At 46.0% G+C, this 25,974-nt stretch overlaps 3 protein-coding genes and 1 long non-coding RNA gene across 11 annotated transcripts in view; 2 read left to right on the top strand and 2 right to left on the bottom strand.

The window, feature by feature from the left end:
- The first annotated feature begins 114 nt into the window (after window positions 1-114).
- On the top strand, window positions 115-6,771 carry LOC131134777 (spartin-like). 4 transcript variants are annotated; one of them, XR_013627938.1, is made up of 9 exons: window positions 115-321; window positions 661-1,410; window positions 2,288-2,485; window positions 3,477-3,621; window positions 3,768-3,962; window positions 4,054-4,212; window positions 4,744-4,848; window positions 4,959-5,003; window positions 6,075-6,169. XR_013627938.1 is itself a non-coding variant. In XM_078792632.1 (9 exons), exons 2-9 carry the CDS (start codon window positions 664-666, stop codon window positions 6,277-6,279), a joined length of 1,785 nt encoding a protein of 594 aa, XP_078648758.1. In that variant the 5' UTR covers window positions 117-321; window positions 661-663; the 3' UTR covers window positions 6,280-6,771. The 4 variants fall into 4 exon arrangements, 3 of the variants coding, with proteins under 3 accessions (XP_078648759.1, XP_078648758.1, XP_057936367.2); XM_078792632.1 differs by having other exon boundaries at window positions 117-321; window positions 4,758-4,848; window positions 6,075-6,771; XM_078792633.1 differs by lacking the exon at window positions 4,959-5,003 and having other exon boundaries at window positions 116-321; window positions 6,075-6,225.
- Window positions 2,978-19,507, bottom strand: LOC131134779 (uncharacterized). The gene is made up of 4 exons (XR_013627939.1): window positions 19,454-19,507; window positions 13,037-13,255; window positions 6,062-6,228; window positions 2,978-3,614 (listed from the first exon to the last, which is right to left on the bottom strand). It is a non-coding gene; the product is annotated as an uncharacterized LOC131134779 (long non-coding RNA).
- On the top strand, window positions 12,778-24,696 carry LOC131134776 (serine/threonine-protein kinase DCLK1-like). 2 transcript variants are annotated; one of them, XM_058080381.2, is made up of 16 exons: window positions 12,778-13,328; window positions 14,045-14,426; window positions 14,501-14,847; window positions 18,006-18,105; window positions 19,461-19,577; window positions 19,662-19,756; window positions 19,830-19,917; window positions 19,984-20,150; window positions 20,273-20,392; window positions 20,545-20,691; window positions 20,785-20,918; window positions 21,026-21,103; window positions 21,230-21,323; window positions 21,397-21,477; window positions 21,531-21,671; window positions 21,759-24,696. In XM_058080381.2, exons 2-16 carry the CDS (start codon window positions 14,066-14,068, stop codon window positions 21,960-21,962), a joined length of 2,274 nt encoding a protein of 757 aa, XP_057936364.2. In that variant the 5' UTR covers window positions 12,778-13,328; window positions 14,045-14,065; the 3' UTR covers window positions 21,963-24,696. The 2 variants fall into 2 exon arrangements, with proteins under 2 accessions (XP_057936364.2, XP_057936366.2); XM_058080383.2 differs by having other exon boundaries at window positions 12,784-13,328; window positions 21,558-21,671.
- LOC131134774 (neurobeachin-like) overlaps window positions 23,194-25,974 on the bottom strand; it is a 189,633-nt gene continuing 186,852 nt past the window's right edge. The window contains exon 56 of one of the 4 annotated variants that reach the window (XM_058080376.2): window positions 23,194-25,281. In XM_058080376.2, the coding sequence (XP_057936359.2) occupies window positions 25,191-25,281 (91 nt within the window). In that variant the 3' untranslated portion in view covers window positions 23,194-25,190. The remainder of the gene's footprint in view (window positions 25,282-25,974) is intronic. The other 3 variants (XM_058080378.2, XM_078792629.1, XM_078792630.1) reach the window with 3 other exon arrangements.

Below are 25,974 nucleotides of genomic sequence, written 5' to 3'. Positions count from 1 at the left end.
TAACAAAGTCACAATAACTAAAGCAGTTCCGAATGAAGTTTCCAGAAGGCATTAAAGAGCGTTGATTAAACATAAGCGACTACATTTACTAAAACATTTTTCAAAGTTCTCATTTCCGGTGTGGATTTGTGGAACCGTCAAAATAAAGGCCTCAACTCTGGGCGGCAGATTAAAAGGTCGACACTGATACATTTTCGTCGTAACTCTTGATCGAGTGTTCCGTGTCAAGGTTCACTAGAACAACCCACAGGTCTTACGCACCCGTTGCAGTGAAACTAACTGCTGCATTTAATCGTCCAGAGCTTTATCACCGATCTGTGGGTAAGTTAAACCGTTACGACATAACGGGAGCTAACGCTAGTTAGCCAAAAACGACAGACCTGTCAGATAATCCTACGTGTTTTTTTAAACAGTTTTAATTGTGTTAAAGTGTTAATGATGCAAAACAGAGGTGCATCTAAAAGATACAGTATAGAATAGAAGCGAAAGAGAGGCTCATTGGGAGTAATGTATAAAGTTTCGTTTTGAATGTACTTCAAGTGCAAAATACGATACTACCTTGCTAAACAATCCCTGCTTCCAGTCATTTTACACAAAAAGCGTTATATTAAATGTATAATCACCTTATGCTGTTGCCGCTTGTTTACGTTTTATTCAAAGGGAATGGAGAAAGCCAGACAGGATGCATTTGACCATGCAAGACTTGAGGTGATCAAAGATGGCTACGAGAGAGGCTTTGAATGCATCAATAAAGGTCTGACAGCCGATGAAGCCGGAGATACAAGCCAGGCTCTGGAGATGTATAAGAGGGGTCGACAGCACCTTCTCCGGGCCATCAGCGTGCCCTCACGGGGGGACGAGTGCGTGGGACACTCCTGGGAGTCGGCCCGACAGATGCAGCAGAAGATGCAGGAGACACTCGACAACATCACCACCCGTCTCACGATACTGGAGGCCTCTGGGCAGCCTTCACAAAACCCATACCCCAAATTACCAGCCAAAGAGAAGCCAGAGAGGCCCGTTCCACCAACCTCAGCAAGTACAGCCGGTGCATGCAGCCCTGGGGTGCTTTCACCAAGTCGGCTGCCCCTGGCTGAAGGGGACCATCCGCCAGCATACTCCCCTCAAGCTGCCGACGGCCACCTTTCCATCTCGTACGGGACTGAATCGGGGGAGCTGTCGCTGGTGAGCAACGACTTTTACAACCAAGCGTCCAACTCCACGTCATCATCAGAGAGCATTGGCGAGGACGCAGAGGAGCTGCTGTACATCTCTCAGGGCGTGCAGATATTCTTTGTGACCCCAGAGGGGCAAGTTAGTGCCCCCTCATATCCGGGCTACCTGCGACTGGTCAGATTTGCCAGTGATCACTCTGAGAGGATGCCTGATAGACCACAAGCTTTCTTACAGGTACTGTACCTAACATACACAATTGTGTACAGGTATAAGGAGTAAACTCATTGGCCACGTCAGTAGGCATACCTACACAGCTTTATTAGCATTTTGCCACAACGATAACTACAATTGCCGCTAGTTGGCCAAACAATCGCAAACAGTCCTGTAGATGCCTGTCTGTGGCAACTGTCACCTGTCTCACAAAGCAACTTTTCTTTCACCATAGATCTGTTTGCTTGATGTGGTGGGTTTCTGCCCCACTTTATCACAATGAAAATAGACTGGAACTGCAACAATTGGAAAATAAATTTAATTCACCCTGATCTTCACCAATAATAGAAATATTCTTTGAGCCATGTTTACTAACTGGTTTAACTAACACAGCATGTTCCCAGCTTAATTAACTTTTGACTGCCAAATATTACAAGTGGTACATTTGTAATATTTTGTATATTATGTATATTTTGCTCCTCTTGTGGAGCTAACCAAAGTATAATAGCAGTTGTCCTTGTTTTACGGCTTTACGACATTCAAGTAACAGCTTTCTTTTAACCAGTAGATAGAATTAAACAAGGAGGATGTGTGTACATATAACCATTGAACCATTTTTTTTTGCTATACCGTAAAATTAAAAATCATAGGACAGATATTTGATTTTTCACAGTGAATTTTCCCAGGTGTTCCAGGCAGTGGATGACGTCACAGCAGTGAGTGAACGTTATTATGTCTAATAAGGGCACGCTCTGTGATGCCACATAATCCTGTTAGACAGGCGACAGCCCGAGGGAGGGACTGCCTCCTCCAGTTCTCCTCCTTATATCTGTCCTCCTCCATGTAAACCCATAAATGTGTTGTAAACAACCAATCAATCAATCAATCCTCTCTTTGGCAGGTGTGTGACTGGCTTTACCCCCTCATGTCGGCAAGCACACCGGCCTTGCTGTGCAACACTGGCGTGTTCATGTTCCCTGACATGATGGCGGCAGCGCCAGGCCATTTTGTGGGAGTGGTTCTGTCCTCTGAGCTGCCTGCTGCCGACAGAGAGCTGTTCCAGGATCTGCTGTCTCAGATGACAGATCTCAGGGTTCAGGTACTGCTGACACTCTTTTGTATGCAGGAGCAAACATTAATTAAGCACAGTCACATGCCATGTCAATATAATAGAAAGTCTGTCCAGCTTAACAACCTTTTGATATATGAGGTAGACAAGAAACAGGCACAGTCAGTCATGCAACTAATTTTACTGAAGCCATATAATCATCAAATGCGTCAATGATATCTTTAGGGTGTCATAATAAGAGAAGTCACTTAAGCCTGATTGCATGGAAGTCAAATGAATTTCACTACCAGGCACCAACCAGGAGAGGGCGCAGTTGAGTCAGGCCCAGTGAGTTTGCTGCTTTACACGCAACAGGACGGGTGGGTAATTTAGAGCAGGACTTCATTGAATTACAGAAATGATAATGTTGTCAATACCTGTTTTGCCAGACTTGTGGATAGTGATTGGAGAGTGGTTCCCCTGGCAAGCAACAATAGCTCATCCTTTGCCTTTTAGCAAATGCAACGTTTTGCTGTAGAAAAAGTTGATGAAAGAAAACTGATGAATATCAAGACATACTATAAAATAAAAATGTACCCATCATCAATCACAGAACCTTCTCAAATGGCCATCCCCAAGACACTTGACACACATTTTTTGACCTGCTCCACGCCACTCACTCTGCCTCAGCAGTCCTGGGATTTGAGAATTAAACCTTGCTAATACTCTTAGCAGCAGCAGTTAGGATGCGCCGAGTGCCTTAGCCATGGCACCGACGCCACGCAAGGTCATTATTAGATGTGAGGTTTCTTCACAGATGGAGTTGATCCCACGTCAGCAAGTAGGCAATTTGCTTTTGGTCAAATTGATTTGAGGTTTCCAGCACAGAATGAAGCTGTTTATTTCTTCAAACAATTGCAGCTTTGTGACATGTTGTGCAGCATAATGAGAGGAGCTATAATTGGAGCTGTGTTGTAAGGAGACGAGCATCCAACAGTTTAAAGGTTGCAGACTGACTCAAGCAATGTGTTTGTTTCATCAGGCAGCTGACGAAGCCGGAGAGCATGTTAATCTCAGCCACAAAGTGTCCATCGCTACACCTGACGAGGCAGCGGCAGCGGTGGAAGAGGAAGATGACCAGGCTCTGCCAGTGTGGAGTGAGAAGGTGGCCAGCGGGATCCTGACCGGTAAGGACACATGTTAAAGGTAGTGTTTCCATTGCGGGACATCTACTGTATGTGTAACATCATAGCAGCATGAAGAGGAAGGCCAACACAAGGACAGCAATGGAAGACAATTTTTGGCATTTGACCTCTTGTTAATTCTTGCTCAGGTGCGTCCTGGTTGAGTTGGGGTCTGGTCAAAGGGGGCGAGTTCACGGGCAAGGCCATCCACAAGGGAGCATGTAAACTTCGAGAGCACATCACGCCTGAGGACAAGCCGGTGCACGTCAGTCCCACTGTCAGCAAAGGCCTCCATGTCGCCAAGCAAGCGACGGGAGGAGCTGTCAAAGTCAGCCAGTTTCTAGGTGACTGTATCCTCCCACTCCTCAGCAGCATCAGCATGTTTTGCTGCCATCTGGCTTTTTGTTTTGACCGAGTGGTGCTGTGTCACTGCAGTGGATGGAGTCTGCACCGTTGCCGGCTGTGTGGGTCGGGAGCTGGCACCCCACGTAAAAAAGCATGGTGGAAAACTCATTCCGGAGTCCATGCGGAAAGACAAGGATGGGCGTTCTAACATAGATGGAGCCATGGTGGTGGCTGCCAGTGGAGTGCAAGGTAGTGTAGTGCTGAACCCACAGTTCAGCATTATACTTAACAGTTATTGTATCCAGTGGATCTACATTCTACATTGGCCCAGAGATGACGCTACAATGTGAGATGTGATGCCACAACAGGCAATTATTGTTGGTTTAAATGATCTCACAAAATAACAATCATGGCCATAACCCACGACAAGCTAAAACGCAACTTGCTACCGCCAACGTCATTTCCTGTCCACCCTGCCCAAAAGTCCCCCAGATAACACAAGCAGGAGTTTTATACATGCCTTAAATGGCTTATTTACTTATTATGTCTACTGTATTGGGTTATACAAGTGTAAAGCCATTTAAAGCCGCCATTACAATACCCTGATGAGACAATACCCAATATTACATTTAATAAATCCTACTTCGAGAATTCACTTATCGTGGCCAAGTCTGGAACCAATTAACAGTGATACACAAGGCATTACTGTATTCGTCTTTATTAGCTCTTTGCGGCGATCGACTGTATGCCACATATCTGGTTCAAATTAAACAATTTTAGGGTGTCTTTTCCAGGATTTGCCACCATGTGGACTGGTTTGGAGGTGGCGGCCAAAAACATCACTACGAGCGTGGCCTCGGAGACGGTTACCACGGTGAAGCACAAGTAGGTGCACATATCTCAACTGGACCTTGTTTATGCAAGATGCTGTCAGGCACACGTGCATTAGTGTGTGTGTGCTCACATTTATTTCCCCTCTACAATTTGCTTTACAGATTTAGGGGTCTTCAAAACATCTTTGACCCACCTAATGGCAACAAGTGATGATTAAAATTAAGCTACTTAACTCTTTGCACTAACAATAACAAGCATGATATTGGGCTCTTTTTTAAACTATGCGCATTGACTGTCTTTCCCTTACTTTTACTTCCTGTCCCTAATCTTTGCAATAATCTCATTCATTGAAATTTATGATGAATCAATGATGAATTAACGAGTCAACGTAGCCGCATGTTCCTTGAAATCATTTTAAGGCTATGTCCTCGCGAAGACGGATACTATACAACACACATTTCCCTCACTGCGTTATTGGGAAAAAAATCCACACCAAAAAAAAATTTCTGCCCGTATAAAATCACATTCACTAGCTTTTGTGCGCGTTTAGGAAGCCTCAAAAAAACAACCACATGCATGTTTTTAAAGCCTCGCACAGCAGTCTCTACATGAAATAAAATGAGCATCTGTAAGTCAGTAACTTTATATTATTATTTAATAACTTTGCATTATTTGTGTCATGTAGTTAAAGTGTAAAAACAGGGTTGCACATTTTTTATGTCAAAAGCCAAAAAGCTTTTATCCATCCATACACAAATGCCAGTTTTCCACAACTCGACTTTTAAGGACAAAACATTTGTGCACAAATATTTTTATATATATTTTGTGTTAATGTGGACAATGCCTAAAAGACATTTGAAATGGGAATTTGGAAAAAGTCCATCAAAGTGCTCACAACTACAAGTGTGCGAATCGGCTCAGTCAAAAATGCAGGATCAGCTTACAGACAGACGTGGGATTTTACAAATTGACCTCATTGCTAATCAATGATGCTGTGACGCTGCTGAGGTGTTGTCACTTGTTTCCTCTTGTAATGAAAGCTTTCTGCTTGATTTCACCATGTTGTGGTACCAGTTAGCCACATTGCTTGATCGCTTCCTTTCACTCTACAGTTGTTTAAAAATATATATTATTTTTGTCCTATCAGAAAATTATGGGCTTGCATGTTGGAATGTGCTGCATGGCATCTTTGAGTCTTATATTAATTCTGTCAAAATCCCCCGGTTTTTGTCCTCCCTGACCTCGCCCACCCCCCCAATCTAACCCCTGATCAAAAGGTACGGAGCGGCGGCGGGCCAGGCCACAGATCACGCCGTCAACTCGGCCATCAACATGGGCGTCACCGCCTTCAACATCGACAACCTGGGCATCAAAGCGGTGGTGAAAAAGACAGGCAAGCAGACAGCCCAGGCCATCTTGGAAGACTACAAGCTTCAAGAGAAAGGGGATGGACAGAAGAAAGTAGAGAAATCAGATAAATAACCCTTACTGCCACTCTCAGCCATTCTTGCCTTAAACTCAAATAGCTCTATATTTATTATCAAAACTTGTGGTAATGACATTTATATTTGTGAGACTACAAGCTAATACTGTCTAAATTATGAACTGGGCTTTGATGTTGAAAATATGTTGTAAAGCAAATAATATAATATATATTGTAAGGTTTTATGTAATCCAAACTAAGTATTCCGTTTATACTTTTTTGTTCATCTAAATGCTGCTAATACAATTTATTTCTGTAGTTTGACTTGGAAGTTCCTTGCTATGGTTAATGAAAGTTATAATCACGGTGCCTTTAACTGTTGTATGCACTGTTTTGTAACAGCAAAGCAATATTATCAACCAAAGATGTGGAACTTTGTTATTTTGTCTCAAGTACACAAATTATCTTACTTTTTCCTCTTTAGGACCATTTTTAGATTCTTTGTGTCTTCAGAATATATTGCACAATTAAAACATTGAGTTTTACACCAATTTTGGATGTCCTTATTCTAGATATGTACATGTACTTTGGACCATATAAACCTGACTTCGTTGTGTGTGCGCTACATATATTGCAATGACTTTTAATGATTTAAAAACTTTTTCATTAACTTGCGAGCCTTTAGAGGTAAGCTTTTCCTAACTGTAAGGATAAGTGGATTGTTATTTCACCTTGATCCAAAGCAACTGTGTGATATGCCTAAAACCTTGCTGCTGTTTCTATATGTTGCCAATAGAACAATTGTTTAAATTCAATTTAAAAAGCAATTCATATCTTCATCTCGTCAGCTTCCGTTGCATTTAAAAATCTGACGGTATGCTACCACGCAATGAATTGCATTCACGGTATGTTACCCAAGTGATACTGTCACATTAAAGTTACATTTGGATCTACATTACTTTGAATCAGGTAACCTTTTACAGAAACACCTTGTTATCGTACGTAATTGCCAATAGAACAATTATTTAAATTCAATTTCCAAAGCAATTCATATTGTAATGCCCCTGGTTGTGGTAAGGAAGACACTCACGTCGCCGATGCACTTCAATCGCTTTATTAATAGCGGTCAACAGTTCACTCACACCTGGGCTGCTGTGGGCCACAACCCAAGCCAACACACGCACGCCATTCGCTCCTTGCTAGCGCTCTCTCCTCTCACTCCCCTAGCATCACACAGTCTCACTCTCTCACTCGTGACGTGGCACCGTCACTTTCCAAGCCCCGCCCTCTTAAAGGCCCAACACACAAAGTCACAGATATTACACTGCCCCCCCCCTTAATAAGCCCCTCGCCCCGAGGGGTCAACAACAAAATCCCTGAACCGAGGTGGCCTGCACCTCTGTCTCCGGGACCGGCCCTGGCTAGACACCTGCCCGTCACAAGGTGGCGCTGGCGGCTCAACAGGAACAACAGCAATGGGATCTGGGGAACTGGGATCCACCGCATGTTCCGAGCCAGCCGGTGAAGCAGGCCCCACCTCAAACTGGGGAATGTCCCGGCCCCTGTACGGTGCCAACCTGTCCCGGTGCAGGACAACTTTTCTGCCTCTCGGGAGAACCGCAACCCGATAAACAACCTCCCCGACCCGCTCAAGCACCCTGCATGGTCCATCCCAATGACTGTCCAGTTTTGGGCATCGTCCTCTTTTCCGCTTGGGCGTGTAAACCCAAACTAGCTCACCCTGCAGGAAGTCACGTCCCTTGCTGCGCACGTCATGGTTCCTCTTCTGCCTCATACCAGCCTTCTCCAGCTGACCCCGAGCAAACAAATGTGCCGCCTCCAGCCGGTCCTGCAATTTCCGGGCATACTCTGGTCCTGGGCGGTCCTCTGGGCTGTCTGGCGGCCTCCCAAACGCCATCTCCGCCGGTGTCCGGATCTCCCGGCCCAACATCAACAAGGCCGGGGTGCAACCTGTGGAACTCTGGACAGCTGAGCGGTAGGCCATCAGCACCAGCGGAATGTGCTGGTCCCAATCCCGCTGATGGTTAGAGGTGAGGATGGCCAGCTGCTGTTGCATGGTGCGATTAAACCGCTCCACCAGGCCATCACTTTGCAGGTGCAGGGGCGTGGTGCGGGTCTTCTCCATGCCCAGACGCTCACACAGGGCAGCAAACGCTCTAGACTCGAAATTCCTGCCTTGATCGCTGTGGAGAATGTCTGCAGTGCCAAACCGGCTGAACATGCCCTCCAGGAGTGCATCTGCCACTGTCGCTGCTTCTTGGTCTGGCAGCGCATAAGCCTCCGGCCATTTCGTAAAGTAGTCCATCGCACACAGAACATACCTGTTCCCTCTCTCCGTCTCAGGAAAAGGACCCATAATGTCCACCGCCACCCTCTCCATGGGCGCCCCAACCGCTTGCTGCTGGAGTGCTGCATGTGACCTGTCCTGGGGCCCCTTGTACGCTGCACACTCGTCACAGCGCCAGCAGAAGTCCTCTACATCCCGCCGGTGCTGTCCCCAGTAGAATCCCTGGCACAGTCTTTTGAGGGTCTTTGTGCTCCCAAAGTGACATGTCCTCAGCACCACCTCCCTGAGGGACACAGGCACCACCACCCGCCATCTCTCATCCCCGGTGGCTGGCTCCTTCCACGCACGCTGCAGCACGCCATCCTTGATGCGCAGGACTGCATACATGCTCCACAGGCCTTTGGTGCCCACCCATAGTCCCATCACGCTCTCCCAGGGCGGCCTCCTGCCGCTCTCGAGCCAGCGCCGAACTGGCCTCAGGTCGGCGTCCTCTTCCTGCTTGTCCGCCCACGCAGCAGCATCCACCGCCTCCAACGTGCAGCACGACGGCTCACCAGCTGACTCGTCACCGCGCAGCTCCCTCTCTCTGGCGTCTCGCCTGTCGCAGTAGCTGCAGCCGTCCACCGCACACGGCCGACGCGAAAGCCCGTCAGCGTTAGCATGCTGAACACCAGCTGGATGGACCACGCTGAAGTTGAAGGACTGCAGCTCCTCCAGCCATCGGGCCACTTGGCCCTCCGGTTCTCGGAAGGTCATCAGCCACTGCAGTGCCGCATGGTCCGTTCTGATGGTGAAGGGCGCGCCACACAGGTAGTATTTGAAGTGGCGTGCTGCCAGCACAACAGCCAACAGTTCGCGTCTGGTCACACAATAGCGACGCTCACTCTTGTTGAAGACCCGACTGAAGTGGGTGATGACTCGTTCACCTTCTGGCCCCACCTGCGATAAACACTGCCCCCATGGCAACATTACTAGCGTCCGTGTCCAACACAAAGGGCAAGTGGAGTCTGGGGCAATGAGGACAGGGGCGTTCGTGAGGGCTCCCTTGAGCTTGGCAAACGCCTCTTGGCATTCGGGTGTCCATGCATAGCTCTGGCCATTCTGGAGTAGGCGAAACAAGGGTGCACCGATGCAGGAAAACCCCTTCACGAACCTCCGATAATATGAGGCGAGTCCCAAGAAAATCTTGAGCCGTTTTTGGTCTTTTGGGGCCGGCCAGTCTCTGATAGCACTGACTTTCTCTTCCAGTGTGCTAATACCACTAGCATCCACCCTGTGGCCCAAGAACTCCACCTCTCGCCGCATAAAATGGCACTTCTCTGGATGCAGTTTCAGTTCCGCCGCTGCAATCCTCCCCAACACTAGCCTCAGGGAGTCAAGTGCAGCCAGGAAGGACCTTCCATGGACGAGGACGTCGTCCAGGTACACTAAACACTGCTTTCTGGGAATGTTTGTAAGCACAGTGTCCATCAGACGCTCGAATGTCCCTGGTGCATTGCAAAGTCCAAAACTCATTACTCTGAATTGCCAGTTCCCCCTGGTGGTGCAGAATGCAGTCTTTGGTCTTGACTCAGGGGTTAGGGGGACCTGCCAGTACCCACTGCGCAGGTCGAGCGATGAGAACCACGCGGACCCCGACACAAGGTCCAGCGTCTCGTCCACCCGAGGAAGTGGATAACAATCCTTCCTCGTGACCTTATTTAGCGGTCTGTAGTCCACACAGAACTGGGGACCATCACAACGCCAGATGCCCACGGACTGTCAGAGGGCTCTATGATCCCCGCCTCCAGTATGGCCTGGATCTCTTTATCAGCCGCCTCCTGCTGGGCCATGGGCAGGCAACGGGGCCGCACCTTGATCGGTCGTGCGTCCCCCGTGTCGATGTGGTGTTCAACAAGTTGCATGAGGCCCACCTCATTTTCATCGAGGGAAAAGATGTCCCTGAAGTCCCACAGCACTCTCCACAATTGGTCTTGCTGCCTCGTGTCTAGGCCAGCACAGTTCATTTCCCAAATGGAGCGGATCGGCTCCGTCCAGTCTTCCACCGTGTGTGGGCTTGATGACGCTGTCCCCACCTGGGCACAGGTCCTCTTCAGGTGAGCGAACTCTACCCTTGACAACGATGGCTGTTCCGCGATGTGCGCAGACGCGGTGTCAATGGCCACGCCTACAGTCTGTCGGGTGGGAGTAACAAGCTTCACATGCTTGCCTCCTGGCAAAATTATCACAGCAGCTCCCAGGTCCACCACAGACCCTGTGGCCTTTAGGAAGTCCCGGCCTAGTATGCACTGGTCGCTCACATCTGCCACCCAGGCCACAAAGGATGTTGAGAGGCCCCCCAGAACAAACGTGAATGTTCCTTTGCCTTTTATCCGCGCTGTCTCACCGGTCACTGTTCTCAGTTTGGTTGAGGTCGGCTCTATAACGGTCCCCGCTGGGACGACGTCAGACCTCACAATTGTGGCTGAGGATCCAGTATCCACCAGGGCCATGCAGGTAACATCTCCAACCTGCACACGAACATGACAGGGGTCGCCCACCTCTGTCCAGCCCACAGTCACAACAGCTGTACCGTTGTTATACTGGTCCCCGCACACGGCCTTCTCTTCGGGTGGCTGCAGTTCCCGGTTAACAGCAGAAAGGGCCCGTGCCATCCGGGCTACACGGGCCCCCTCATGTTTCCCCGCTGGTCTTTGGACTTGGGGCAGCGGCGCAGCAGGTGGCCTGGTTGACCACACCCCCAGCAGATCACAGGACGTGAGCGGCGATCACCTCCTTCCTCGCGCTGTGCCATTGCTGCACAGGCCAGTTCCTCCATCCATGCTGGCCTTTCTTCTGCCTTTCCCGCCAAACTTGCAGCTGCAACCGAGTGGGCTGGTGACTGCAGCGCCCCCTTGGCTGCAATCTCTCTCTCCATGGCGAGCGTGAGGGCCCCATCCAGGGTTGTGGGGTGGGCGAGCTGGACATGCAGGCGCAGCTCATCTGGTCTTAATGCTTGAACGAACTGGTCACGTATCAACTCGTCCTGGATCGAGCCCGGCATCCCAGCATAGGCGCGCCGACCCAGGGTCTCGGTGTCATGGGCCAGGGAGCGGAGCGGCTCCCCTGGCTGTCGCTCACGGTGCTTGAACTCACATCGTGTGGTGTCCTTCACATCAAACACCCCGAAGCGCCTCTGCAGCACGCCAACCAGCTTGCAGTAATTAAGACTCTCTTCCGGGCTCAGCAGCAGCAAGCAGGACGTTGCCTCATCTGTCAGTGATGATGCCAACAGCAGCGCCGCCTTCAACCTCTCCGGCCAACCTGAAGCATCAGCCACCAGCTCAAACTGAGCTTTATAGGCCTCCCAACTCCCCCTACCGGAGAATTTCAGAGCTTTCATGAGGTCCCACGTGTACTTATGGGCGCGGCCATGTTTGCTCCACTCTGCGTGTGACTCAGCTTCATCATGGCGGCTACTCGCTCGTTTTGGCGCGAATCACCGGCATCGTGGCGACCATGCTCGGCGAACTTTGCCTCAGACATGCCGACGCTCATCCGCCTCCTCTTTTACTGTCGCTTGAGCGTCGAACACGTCAGGCATGTCTATCACGCACTCACCAACTTCCTCCTTCACTTTACTTTGAGCGCCGAAATCCTGCCAGGCAGCAGGTAGATACCGAAACTTCTGACACCAATGTAATGCCCCTCGTTGTGGTAAGGAAGACACTCACGTCGCCGATGCACTTCAATCGCTTTATTAATAGCGGTCAACAGTTCACTCACACCTGGGCTGCTGTGGGCCACAACCCACGCCAACACACGCAAGCCATTCGCTCCTTGCTCGCGCTCTCTCTCCTCTCACTCCCCTAGCGTCACCCAGTCTCACTCTCTCACTCGTGACGTGGCACCGTCACTTTCCAAGCCCCGCCCTCTTAAAGGCCCAACACACAAAGTCACAGATATTACAATATCTTCAGCATCTCGTCAGCTTCCGTTGCATTTAAAAATCTGACGGTATGCTACCACGCAATGAATTGCATTCACGGTATGTTACCCAAGTGATACTGTCACATTAAAGTTACATTTGGATCTACATTACTTTGAATGAGGTAACCTTTTACAGAAAACACATCTTATTATCGTACCATTAACTTGTTCGTGAAAATTGAAAGCTCTCGCTTCCGCAGAGTTCGTATCTAGCTAGCTACGAGCTAGTTCGGAAGAGTGCACGTTTAACGTCACACGTTATTCATTTTTCTACAATGTGTTTTTTGTGTAAAAAATTAACTGAAAGTTAAATAAATCCAGGCTTTACTTCGTAACATATGTCGAAACAAATTATAGCCAACTTTTACATTCGTTGCAAAGTTTAAAGCTAGCTATTAGCTTAACACTTGTTCAGTGGTTAGCGACTAATATGCTAAATGGGGATTTGGCCTGTATGTTACTGTGTTAAGTTAGTAATTTTAAAGTACGGTAAAAGTATTTTTTCCGTCATATCGAGTAGTAATTGAGTGCTCACACACCTACGTCCCTTACTCAAAATCAAGTTGTCCGGTGAACACTGCAGTATCGGAGGGGGGAGGCACGAAAACGGTGATGAGGAGGAGCAAGAGGAGGAGGGGGATCAGGGCACCGGCTCCAGGCTGCATCCTCCATCCTCTAGCCCTGCCTCCTCTCCCTCGGCGTGTGAGCACACGGCAGGCGGGCGTGCACATGCGGCAACAAAGGGGCTCACCGTCCATCTATGACATCAAATGAATACAGAAGGCACTGAGAGTAGTTTCACCTATTTTGACTTTTGATTGCATCTAAAAGGTAAGATGAAACATGCAGATTGCCTTTTCAAGTTCATTCAATTGCTTTATAATGCATTTTTTATACCTTGTCAGAACACGCCTGAGGTGAGTTTTTGTATGTCATGTTATATTATCTCCTGCAAAAGAATGAGAATGTCCTGACTGTGTGTGTCAAAACAATAAACATGGGATGGGTGTGACATGCTCCATGCTTCTTATGTGTCCGAGCAGCAGGATAGCTTGTATGAATGGCAGCGCATAGAAAACAGTGGGAACGCTAACATCCATCTGTTCTGGGACGTTTATCGATCCAAAGTTGTTTGGATTTCCACATAAAAATTCAGTTGAGAAGAATAGAATTAGAAATAATATTATAATCTGTCCCAAGGTCAAACTGTGTCCATATAACCATTAACTGCCATGCAAGTGTAAAAACAAGTTAACCACTCGAATATGAATACCTTAAAACATGTCTTTTTTTAAACATGAACTCTTGCACAAGTGTAAAAATAAGTTAATCCCAAAGAAGCCACTGTGAGCAAGCCTTGTCTCAATTCTATTTGGTGCTTTTTTCTCAGAAGGGAGTTTTCCTTGCCTCTGTTGCCACTGCGCATGCTCACGTGGGGTGCAATTGGTTTTCTTTAATGTGTAAGGAGTGTGGTTCTGGGCTTGCTCCACAGGAAAGACCTTAGACTTGACTTATCAGAATTACCAGCATCTCTCTGTGCCTTTCAGGGTGTAAAAGCATCGCAAAGCATGGAGCTGGAGCACTTTGACGAGCGGGACAAAGCGCAGAGGTATGCCCGCAGGGGTTCCAGAGGCAACGGGCTTCCCAGTCCCACTCACAGCGCCCACTGCAGCTTGTACAGAACCAGGACATTGCAAGCGCTGACCTCTGAGAAGAAGGCCAAGAAGGTCCGCTTCTACCGCAACGGGGACCGCTACTTCCAAGGGATAGTGTACGCAATTTCTCAGGAAAGATTCCGGTCCATAGAGGCGCTCCTGGCGGACCTGACACGAGCCTTGTCTGACAACGTCAACCTACCCCAAGGGGTTCGGACTATATACTCCATTGACGGGATGACGAGGATCACTAGCATGGACCAGCTGATGGAAGGTGAGCTCAGTTCCTGCAAAATCACTGAGGGGTAAATGTCTTCTTTGTAACTTCTGTTGATGCATCTTTTGCAGGAGAAAGCTATGTTTGTGCCTCATTTGAGCCCTATAAGAAGGTGGACTACATCAAAAACATCAACCCCAATTGGTCGGCAGGAGCGAGGATGACTGCGTCGTCCCGCGATCCCCCTTCCCTTGGCAGCGCCAGAGCCGGCTCTCCGGAGACTAGGGAGAGCAAAGACTTCATCAGACCCAAACTCGTCACCATCGTTCGCAGCGGAGTGAAGCCTCGCAAGGCCGTGCGTGTCCTGCTCAACAAGAAGACGGCGCATTCGTTCGAGCAAGTCATGACGGACATCACAGAGGCCATTAAGCTGGACAGCGGTGTCGTCAAAAGGCTGTTTACTGTTGATGGAAAGATGGTAGGTACCATACCACGTGATATAACACAACCTCATACCTGACTCATCATTATTGGAAGCATAATTGGCCAAGTCATTATTTGTTAGCACATATTGTGTGAGAAAGCTTACCTCATGTGTATGACTTTAGTTCAGAGACCTGTTTTCTTACACACAAATCCACCGGGAATGGTAAATTAGGTTTCCAGGGCTTTATTTAATGCACTTCCTGCCGGTATGGAAGTTAGATGGATATACTGTATCCGCTAACACAACACCGGGTCATCAGTCTCATTTAGTGACTTGGCTCTCATGTTCTTCTTCTGTACCGAACAGACTTCTGTAATTGGTATGATTACAACTTGTCAGTATTGTGTCATATAGCATTGCAATTTACTGGTTCACTAATTAACAGCAATTGCACGTCACTGAGTTATTTAACAGTTTGTTCACAAACTCCTCTCTGTTCTCATAACATTATTACAAAATATCATGCCCCCTTCCCTTTTCCTCTTACGGTGTCTATGGTTTCCATGGTTTCCTGCGCCGGTTGCTAAGGAACTGCTGCAGAGCGGTGCAGTGGTCGGTGATATCCACGCTGTGTAGCTACTGTGTGTGAGAGGCTCTGGGATGCGGTGGTAACAAGATGGAATACATAGCCAAGCAAAAATACCACTAGCCCAATACAGGACGCATTTTTGCAATTTTGGGCAGAAGGAACAGCTGGTGCCTTTCACTGCAGCAAATACATTTTCCACCATAAAAATCAGCGTTTCATTAGCTCTTTGCTCAGATCCCTAGCTACTTGGGTTGTAGCAATGCTAGCATGTTGCTGCATCATGGATTATCACGCATGACCTTTGCTTGCCAGTTTCTGAGGCAGGCAACACTGGACCTTGATAGTCATTTTGTACTGACTACACACGTTATACTAGGCATGCACGTGTCACACCACTACAGAAAGTACAGCCTTAATGGGGAGAAAATCAAGTGAATCATATTTACAAGGAGAACATGGACAAACTGACCCCTGCAGGCAAAGCTACAGTGGACCCAGCTGTTAAATGTGTGGCTGGATCAGTTAACTTTTGTGTGACTGAGTTGTTCTGAGGTGACTCGGCCTTTGGCATCCTGCTCCCTACTTGTAATGGATGCAGCTCTGTCCTGCTGCTCTGTAAGCGTGTTATGCACACGTCTCTATGCTAATATAAAGGCTTTATGTGCGCTCCAGGACACAGTCTTGTGAAATAATACAAAAGTAATGTGAGAAAGCACCTCATTCACAGGACACGTAATCTATACTTTAATGGCGTCTTAACTTGTGTTTTCTAGCTCCTTTCTGTCATGCATATTCACAAAGAAAAGTCCATCGGTCTTAATATCAATCAGTGTATTTGGGTTGTGAAGCCAGTAAACTCAGTGATCGGTATGAAATGGGGGGAGTGAGGAAGGAGGAGAAGACGTTTTCGCAGCCTGTTTTCTGGCTCAGCCACTGCCACTCAGCCACTGCCACAGCCACTTTTCTATTGAACACAGGAACTGCCCACCACCCTTACTCAAATCCAGGAATTGTTATATTTTAAACAGGATGTGGGATACTTTTCATATTCATTGCATTTTTGCATCATTGCATATTGTATCAGGAAATGTAAACGAGTTAAAGATGAAAGCACATTCTAAAATAGCTTTTCATTGTTAGAGCAACCCAAGGGCTAAATATAGAAAGTGCAAGATAAGGACTGCAATTAGCAGTGCAGAAAATTGTGACTGCACTTGTTTTCAGATAACTAAAAGTGATACAGGGATTTATAATATCCAGCTAATTTTTCATAAGCGTTTCCTTGATCATCTTGCTGGTGCTGGAGGACTATTTCTCAAAGTGTAGACAATGGTACAAAAATGTAGCTGTATTTAAAAATGTAATGTGAAAATGAAGGTTTCTCTGGCGTGCTGACTGGACAACCACTGCGTTCAGTCTCTCACTTCAAACGAATGTTTTGGCACCACGGAGAGCTCCACCTGTCCACTGGCTCGCCTTTTGCATCTCACGCCTCCAAAAAGATGACCTTTTATGACACGAAACAGTCGGCCGTCATTTGGTCCCAACTGATTTTAAAGTGAGCTAGCCAATATTTGCACGGGATGCGTGTGTGTGTGTGGGGGGGGGGGGGGGGGTGGGGGGGCAGCAGGCCTGATGGCGTCACTGTGTCACTGAGCCAGCAGGCACAAGTAATCAATATAAAGCAGCAGCATCACGACTGGCCTAGATTCACTGGGCCTTTGCAAGTCTATTGGACTTGCAAGCATTGTCATTTTGACTCACTGTTATTTGGCTTTCACTGGTCAGTGCTCCAGACCTTGTCATCTTCTCGTTTTTTTTCTGGTCCCCTTGGCAACGCTGTCCTCCCTTTGGGAGCCAGGCAGCACACGTTTTGGTGGGGGGTTGGGGTCCATCAGAGTGAGTGGGCGTGACTACTGTGCAAAAGCCCACATTAAACCTACCCTATGCTCATCGTCTGGCTGACCTTTTTGGTTGACATGCAGTAAAGCAACGCACTTTTTGTACTTTTTTGCTTCATTTTCATATTTTGTGTAAGATTTAGACAATGATTTGAGTAATGTTTGCACCATTAGATAAAGAGGTGTTTTAAGGACATAATCATGGGTTTCTTTTGTGGCCTTCACTTAAGTTGTTGCGCTGTTGCATTGTCTTGCAAAGAATCTATTAATAATGACAGGTTGAGAATGAATAATGTTTAATAATGATATGGGTAGTGCTCTGGATGCTTCCAATAGGGTAATTTTTCTCTGTCATCATTGGAGCTCTGATAGCTTGCCAATTGGAGCTCTTGTTTTGCCATATACATTGTTTAAGTGGGGTTCATGACATTCCAGCCTTGGCTTACCGAGACTTGTTGAAGACAAATCAAGTGCTTGAGCACTAACTGATTCAGTTATGATGGCAGAGGTGCTCTTATGTGAGTGCAAAACATAAATGAGCAGTAGTTAAGTGTATCAATAACGCTTTTAGGGAGAAGATCAGGTCTCCATCAGTGTCTCTTATTTATTCATGACTGCTGAGCTGGCTTTGCCTTTGTTCTCACATAAGCTGCATCCATTAAGACATTTGTTTAGTTGCCTTTTATGAAGGTTTGTGATACATATGTTATATCTTGCAGGTGACATGCCTTCAGGACTTTTTTGGGGAAGACGACATTTTCTTTGCTTGTGGTCCTGAGAAGTACCGTTACCAAGATGACTTCAGTTTGGATGAAAGTGGTAAATCTTGTTTCTATAGTATTCTATAGTTTGGATTGGTTCCAATCTCTGCTTCGGCATCTCTGTGTGGAGTTTGCATGTTCTCCCCATGTTTGCGTGGGTTTTCTACGTGTACTCCGGTTTCCTCCCACATTCCAAAAACATGCTAGGTTAATTGGCGACTCCAAATTGTCCATGGGTATGAATGTGAGTGTGAATGGTTGTTTGTCTATATGTGCCCTGTGATTGGCTGGAGACCAGTCCAGAGTGTACCCCACCTCTCATCCAAAGACAGCCGGGATAGGCTCCAGTACCCTGCATGTTCATGACATGACATTAAAATACAGCAAGTGTAGAACCCCGACTGTAAATGTCTCCTGTGTGTACTCTGTGAGGCTGCTCGGTTGTCGTTATTGGATTTAAGGTGGTGCTAACCTAATGTGCAGTGCAGCTGTTTGTCTACTGAAACATTTTAGGTAAGACATTACCTATGCCTGACCGCCACTTTTGTTTTTGTGAAACCTTTATTCCATTAGGGAAGATGCAATAACATTTCTCGTTTAACGTTAACGTTTTCAGGCTTTAGTCCATATTAGACCTGGTTCACTATGAAAACCACCCGACCTACAGTAAGGTTCATAAAACACAGTTTCTGATTTATGGAACCTTTATTCTATTTGAAAATAAAATAAAGGCACATTTATTTGTTTTTTCAGCATCTAGTCGGTATTAGACCTGGTGCTGCTCAAAACAAACTGGACCTAGAGTTCTCAAATCTGCACTGGGTTAATCTACAGACCCCAAAGATTAATACAACAGTTTGAATTGTGAACTTGCAATAAATGTACATTTCTACATTTGAAATGTACATTTGAAAAGTCTAGGTCTTGTGGTTTTCAAACAGCTCCAGGTCTAATATGGACAGGGTGCTAAAATAAATAAATAAATGAATAAACGTCTCAATGTGCCTTTATTGTATTTTGACAAATAAAAGTTTAACTACAATTCAGTGAGCTTTGTGTCAAGGCAATGTCTTACCTAAAATCTTCTACAATTTTCTCACATGAAAAAGAAACAAACGAAAAACAGACCATCAGGACCAACAATTGCACTGCTCATTACATTAGATGCGCCTTATTTTCTCCTTAAGTACCGAATTGGAAGCAGATTTCAGCGCTACACTGAAAATAAGGTTTGCTTACTCTTGAATGCAGATTATTAGCCTCTCATTTGACCTACAGTTATGGGATTAAATTTGTGGTTTGTTGGTGAAAAACCACACCATTGCTGTATTGAGGACATTGCATATGCAATTTTTCTTTTTAAGTATTGACAGACAATCTCCCAGCATTCATATTGGTTTCCTTACTCTATAGAATGCAGAGTGGCCAAGTCGTCATCCTACGGTCGACTTCCCTCTGTGCATGGCCGCTGTTCTCCAAGAAATGGTGGAATGTCTCGCAGGAGCAAGTCTCCATCATCTACTGGCTCTGGTGAGACAAAAGCATGTTGTGGAAAATGCAAAAAAATGATTTGACATTACATCGTTATGTATGTTTACATGTCTTACCTAACAGCTAACGGGACTGCAGGAAGTCAGCTGTCCACCCCTCGGTCTGGAAAATCTCCTTGTCCCTCTCCGACCAGTCCTGCTAGCCTCAGGAGACGTCAGGTCAGAAAGATCTATTTTATTTCACCACCAAGCACAATGATCACAATTTTATTTGACCTCTTCTTCTTTGTAGGGTTCCCAGCACAGCAGCTCTTCCCTCTCTTTAGCCTCCACCAAGGTGTGCAGCTCCATGGATGAAGGAGACGGACCCAGCAGCGAAGGTGAGGAATAAACCAGGTGATTTGCCAACGAGGAATATGACAAAATGTGTTTTTCCCCTCATACAGCTGAGCCCATGGATGAGTCGCCCGTCCCTGCCACCATTGCAGAGAGGTACAAAGTGGGCCGCACCTTAGGGAGCGGGAACTTTGCTGTGGTGCGAGAGTGCGTTGAGAGATCCACTGGAAGAGAATACGCCCTCAAGATCATCAGCAAGGAGAAGTGTAGAGGAAAGGTGCCTGTGTGAATACGTAACGTCTGAGCTAGCTGCTACTGGCTTATTATAACAGTCTAGGAATGGACCTCATATGGGCCCTCTCTGTTAATAATAATGTACCCATTTGCTCCACCTTGCAGGAACACATGATCCAGAGTGAGGTGTCCATACTCCGGCGTGTCAAACATCCCAACATCGTACTGCTGATTGAAGAAATGGACACCGGCAATGAGATTTATCTCGTCATGGAGTTGGTTAAGGTCTGTTTCCAGCAAATGTGCTGTTGGTCAACACAGTTGGCTAGACATATGGACCTATTGATGCTCAATAGTAAAAACTTGTTAGTCGCGTCCACCCCTCAGCTTTAACAACAGCAGGAACCACTGGCACTCTTCTCAAATGTCTTTTCAAGGGTGGCGACCTATTTGACGCGATCACTTCCTCCAACAAATACACAGAGAGGGATGCCAGCTGTATGCTGTTCAACCTGGCCAGCGCCATCAAGTACCTGCACAGTCTCAACATTGTCCACAGAGACATCAAACCAGAGAACCTGCTGGTGAGCAATAATAACCCAAAAAAACTACATTTGCATCAACTGATCCATAGTGAGGAGCTAAAGCAGCAGCTTCTACTCTCCTGCATTGCACAGGTCTATCAGCACCACGATGGAAGTAAATCGCTGAAGCTGGGGGACTTTGGCCTGGCGACCGTTGTCAATGGTTACCTCTACACTGTGTGTGGCACGCCGACCTACGTAGCGCCGGAGATCATTGCCGAAAAAGGGTGAGTGACACGGAACTTTAAATCTTCATAACATGAATGACAGCTTATACAAGGGCTACATCCAAAATGCAAGTGTACCTCCTCTCCTCTTCCCTGTCCAATACCAGATATGGCCTAAAGGTGGACATTTGGGCTGCAGGTGTCATCACTTACATTCTGCTGTGTGGCTTCCCGCCCTTTAGTTGGTACGTGCCTCTGCAGCTGGACCTCTTTGCTTCACATTAAATAAAATGCCTATGCACCCAAGGCCCAATAGCACCGCCATGAAGATAAAGATGCTTCAACAAGTTATGTTTTAATCCCCATGGCAGTGGTGAGGACCAAGAGGTTCTGTTGGAACACATCTTGAGGAGTGAGCTGGAGTTCCCTGCATCACACTGGGACAATGTGTCAGACTCGGCCAAGGTCGGTGCTCCTCAAGAACCTTGAGAACCTGCTGGTACATGTAAAGTCATGTGCATGTGCTTGTCCTGTTCAGGCTCTCATCAGTGGGATGCTTCAAGTGGATGTGGACCAGAGACTCTCAGCTGCGCAGATTCTGGAGCACCCGTGGGTCAATGTAAGTTGATGGAGACAGCGTTATGTTTTGTGCATTTACAAACAGCAAAGCAGTGGTGTGCGGGGTATTTGCTTGTGCAGGATGATGGCGTGTCTGAGAACCAGCAGCAGCTGCCTGTGGCCATGAGGATCAAGAAGCACTTCAACACTGGACCTAAGACCAACAGTACAACAGCGGGTGTCATGGTCATCACCGTATGTCCGATTTATTTGGCTGTACCTTGCAACGGTACGCTATAGATAGATCATTGCGCTTCAATAAAGTCTTTGGTCGTCCCCCAGAATACTCCGCTTGATAAGGAGAAGCAAGTTTTCCGGCGACAGCAGCATCACGACGCTAAGCTCGCCGCCCACTTCCCGCACGGTGCTTGCTCCTCTTCCTCCTCCCGCGGTGCTAACCCTGTCCTGTCGCCTGCCGACTTCACATCTGAATCAGAGGATTCGGGTTCAGCTGACACGGTGCGCTCCCCAATCTCTCCTTTTTAACTGCATGCAAGACGGCATCCGCCAACTGGACAGGGTGAGCGAACACACCGGACACTTTAGCGGTCTTTCTCTCCGGTCATAATTTTTCAATTTCACTGACAGTTCATCCTTTTCAGAAATATGTGTCATTGTCATAACCATAGCTGCCTGACTCTTATGTGTGCAGGAGTAACTGGACCATTTTAGTTTTGTGCCGTCCTCTTGTGGTTAATATGGTATACTACAGGAAGCTGCTTTTTGTGACGCATCATCTCACCTGACTTCAGAAACTGTTAAGCGCTGCAAAAGGAGGTTGAGGTGATTAGTTCTTTAAACCTTCAGTTAGTCTGACCCAAGAATGTGCTGCTATAACATAAATACAGTCCAATGGCGTTTATGTAATATTAATAACTACTGATAGTCCAGTTGAAGAGTGGCTTGGTTACAGATGGGTGTCACATCTAAGAGCACACGGATTGAAGTGCAATTGGTGGCATACTGCCCCCAAAAAGCATAGTGTTAAATTGTCCTACTGGAATAAAGGCGGTGACGAATGTCAACAATAAGGATGATGACAAAGGCAGCACAGTGCTTCCATTGATAAAAATAGCAATGTTTGTTCCTCCAAGCATCTTTTTTTTGTGAGCCTGGAAATTGCAAGTGTGCAAATATACTTTTCCAAAGCAATTATTCCTACTTGTATCACCATTAAAAAAATGTCTTATGAACAACTTTAGCGCTATTGTTTTGTAGTTGTGCTACACAACTACAGGAAATGCAACATCACTTTGTTTTTAAAAGGGCTGACCAGAAAAGGTTCAATGAAATAGCACTAACTCTATGATTAATGTTTTTTATGTATTTGTCAACTCTGCAATGTTAACCATCAACAAAGACCATGAACGTCAGTTTCATGTCAAAAATCCACAGGATAAAACGACACAATGTAAACACCTATGGGCTTCTTTTTGCTATTAGAAAGAAAACATTTTTAATCTGAACTAACAAGAAAATTAAAAAAGGACCGCTCTAACAAGGTTAGACTGAAGATGGCAGTAAAAGAACTTAGACATGTACTTTAATGAAAAAAGAGTGGGCTGTCCACATGGAAACCTTTTTAGGTGAAAAGGTCAAAGTATTAACAGCATTCTTGGTGCCCTGAAATGGCTTCAAGGGTGGGGAAATGGTTTCCATGGAGACAAGCACACTGCTCCCGTCATTGTCTCGTGACCAACAAGTGACAAGCCAAGAAAATATCTGAATACTTGGACTGGCATGTCTCTCCCTAGTCGACAGTCCCCTGATATTTTTTGTGTCGTACTCCAAAATGACTCGTAAACGTACTTCCACTTGGTCGTCTTGTAAAGCAGAAAATGACTGACTTTAGGCGTGGGCGTTCTTTCTTCTTCTGTTGCTGTCACTTGTTTCTGTCTGCACGTCTGTTTATAGCACCACAAATAGGTGTGCCTTATTTATTACGTCGTTTTCACCCAAATCCGACACATTGTGTGAAAGCAAATGTTTTCAACTCGCATTTCCGTGTGGACAGGGTCTCAGTTGATGTCAGCTACTTTGATACACATGATTTTGTTCCTCAAAAAGAAAAACGTTTTTATTACAATTTTTGTTTTAATTTATAAATGCAAATAAAATATAAATAATGGGAGTACAGTCAAATGAATGTAAATAATCCTCAATTTAACATCATGGCATTCATACAGACTCTGCTATGATATAAATACATTTTGAAATGAGTACTCAAGTAAATTCACTGCTACATGTCAACAAATTAATATAATTTATACGTACATATAAAAACAAATGATAACCATATTAAGCCATTTTCCTTCAGTAGCGTTTTTCCTGCTACATAATGATTCTACAGTACTTGCATAATTTCATTGTGGCAATGCCAACAAACGGATAGTAAATACCTCATCTTTAAACCACAGTATTGCTTCCCAGTGCACATGAAGCTAAATGTTTACTGTTAAAAAGTACCAATGACCCAAAAAACATTGAAATAAAAAGTGTCCCATTTACAAAAAGACCTCTTTAACAGCGTTACCACATACACAATTTCACTTCCATTTTTTTTCTGATCCAAAACAGTTATTTCACATTGGACAAAAAACATATTTTTGACAGTCACACAATAAATGGGAGCTTTCTTTATCACACAAACACATTGATAATGTGCAAATAAACGCCACATGGAATGCGTACAAGTCGGCAACATTAAATGTCATTTCTAGTCAAAAACAGAAACAATATAAAGAAAGCTATTTTATACAGTCCTTGCATGTTTGCCTGTCTCCCCTGTCCACTGCATACAATGTTGTCATGTTAGAGTGACAGAACACAGCCTGTTTGGAACGCTGCTTTCTATCGGTGCTTCATGACAATTAAAGTGGAATTCAGAAATAACAGTGAAATGCAGTCATATGTCCAGCATTTGCATGTCTGAATGCCTTCTCTTCATCTATGTGGCGTGCTCACCTAATGACCGCTAGATGGCAGTGTTAAAGCACCAATGGAATTTGATCACGATTTACTGAGACATGTATTCTTATGGTCGGAGTGTTGATGTTTTTTATAAAGACATCCATTGAACCTGAGTGAGTAAATGTGATCATAAAACTCACATGCGCTGTCATTACTCCTAAAAGCCCCACTGAGCACATCTGCAAATGAAAGCATGGATGTTTGATTGTGTCCTTTTCGCGTGACCTAAATACACGATGACTAGGGGAAAATCCAAGTCGGCCTAATAATTTCCTCTCCTGTAAATGTCACATTAATTTCCGTCCTTACTCCACCTTTTGTGTTTGTTTAGGCGGGCCGTATTTAGGAGTCTTCCACTACCATGGAAACTAAATGGTCCCGTAACTGTGAGAAATCTTATTGCTGTTTTTCTGTCTTTTTTTTAAATGCACATTTGACATGAATGACAGCATCCTGCTTTGAGTGTCTGCAGTCCCTCACATGGACTCTAATGTACCAGTTTGTGTTCAGTACCAGGTCTTCACGAAAGAAAGCAGGAAACATGTTGCATATGTACATATTTAGTGCCTAGAAAAGTGAGACGTCTTCATTTCACTACAAGTTCTTGTGTACCTGCGTCCTGTCACTTGCCGTTTCCTTTTGCAATGTTCCCAATGGCCACTGAGGTTCATATCCCAGCTATATGTCCGTCTTGTCCCTGCGTGGTCTCTTGGCTTGCCTGCCAGGGAGTGTGATCGTCCTCAGTCAGTACCTGTGCTGGTGCTCGTAATGCCAGCGGTTAAAGTCGATGTGAAACGCTACGATGCTTCCAGAAGCCATGCCTGTGATCAGAGTCCTAAGGAGTCATACAAAAGAAGAATCATTTGGAGGAAATGATTTTTGCACTAAACAGGACTCATCTGATTTCTCATATCATTCAGAACTCCTGTTTCCATGCTGTGTCTGTAAGGTTACATTGATGAGACAATAGCCACTGCTGGAAGTACCGTGCAGACCAGGAAGTAAAAAAAACACGAAGATTATCACCAAATGTCTTATTGGTGCCTTATATATCTTATTTTGTCTAGTGCAAATGTAACTATAGGGGTGTTATTTCATTTCATCAAAAAACATATTTAGAAGGTCTAAACAGGTTTCCGATGCGCTAACTATGAAAATATTTAATTTATTCATATTGAATCCTACTTCTTGGAAATTCACTGATCACTTCTGTTCCATCACACCAGAAGAGGGTCTGGAGTTATTGGTGTTACAGTGACACAGCCGTTTGTTCAAACGCCATCCAGAAGGTTTAACGGAGGTCTGGACAGCTGAAGATGAGCGCTGAGGCTCGCCAACTTTGTGACCTGTTAGTGACTTTATGATGTACATCCTGCACTAAAGCAGCTGATGTGTCTTCCACTGAGACAGCCCCGGGGCCTCCATGTTGCAACACAATGAACACAGAGCAGAAATCCCCTTTAGACAGATGACCGCCAACGGCCGCTTCTCTTAGCAACCACTTTGCAGTGAAACCTCCAAAGTCAAA

This window comes from Doryrhamphus excisus, linkage group LG8, assembly GCF_037039965.1.
Source record: "Doryrhamphus excisus strain RoL-2023G ecotype Guam linkage group LG8, RoL_Dexc_Guam_v1.1, whole genome shotgun sequence".
NCBI classification, from domain to species: domain Eukaryota; kingdom Metazoa; phylum Chordata; class Actinopteri; order Syngnathiformes; family Syngnathidae; genus Doryrhamphus; species Doryrhamphus excisus.
Note: the sequence above shows the minus strand (reverse complement) of the source record. Positions and strands in the feature narration are given on the sequence as shown.

Coding starts and splice junctions, on each gene's coding strand:
- LOC131134777 (XM_078792632.1), top strand. CDS start 664: ATGGAGAAAGCCAGACAGGATGCATTTGACCATGCAAGACTTGAGGTG. Junction 3,963..4,053: donor CAAAGTCAGCCAGTTTCTAG/GTGACTGTATCC, acceptor GTGTCACTGCAG/TGGATGGAGTCTGCACCGTT. Junction 4,213..4,757: donor GGCTGCCAGTGGAGTGCAAG/GTAGTGTAGTGC, acceptor TGTCTTTTCCAG/GATTTGCCACCATGTGGACT.
- LOC131134776 (XM_058080381.2), top strand. CDS start 14,066: ATGGAGCTGGAGCACTTTGACGAGCGGGACAAAGCGCAGAGGTATGCC. Junction 19,918..19,983: donor AGACGGACCCAGCAGCGAAG/GTGAGGAATAAA, acceptor CCCCTCATACAG/CTGAGCCCATGGATGAGTCG. Junction 20,151..20,272: donor AGGAGAAGTGTAGAGGAAAG/GTGCCTGTGTGA, acceptor TCCACCTTGCAG/GAACACATGATCCAGAGTGA.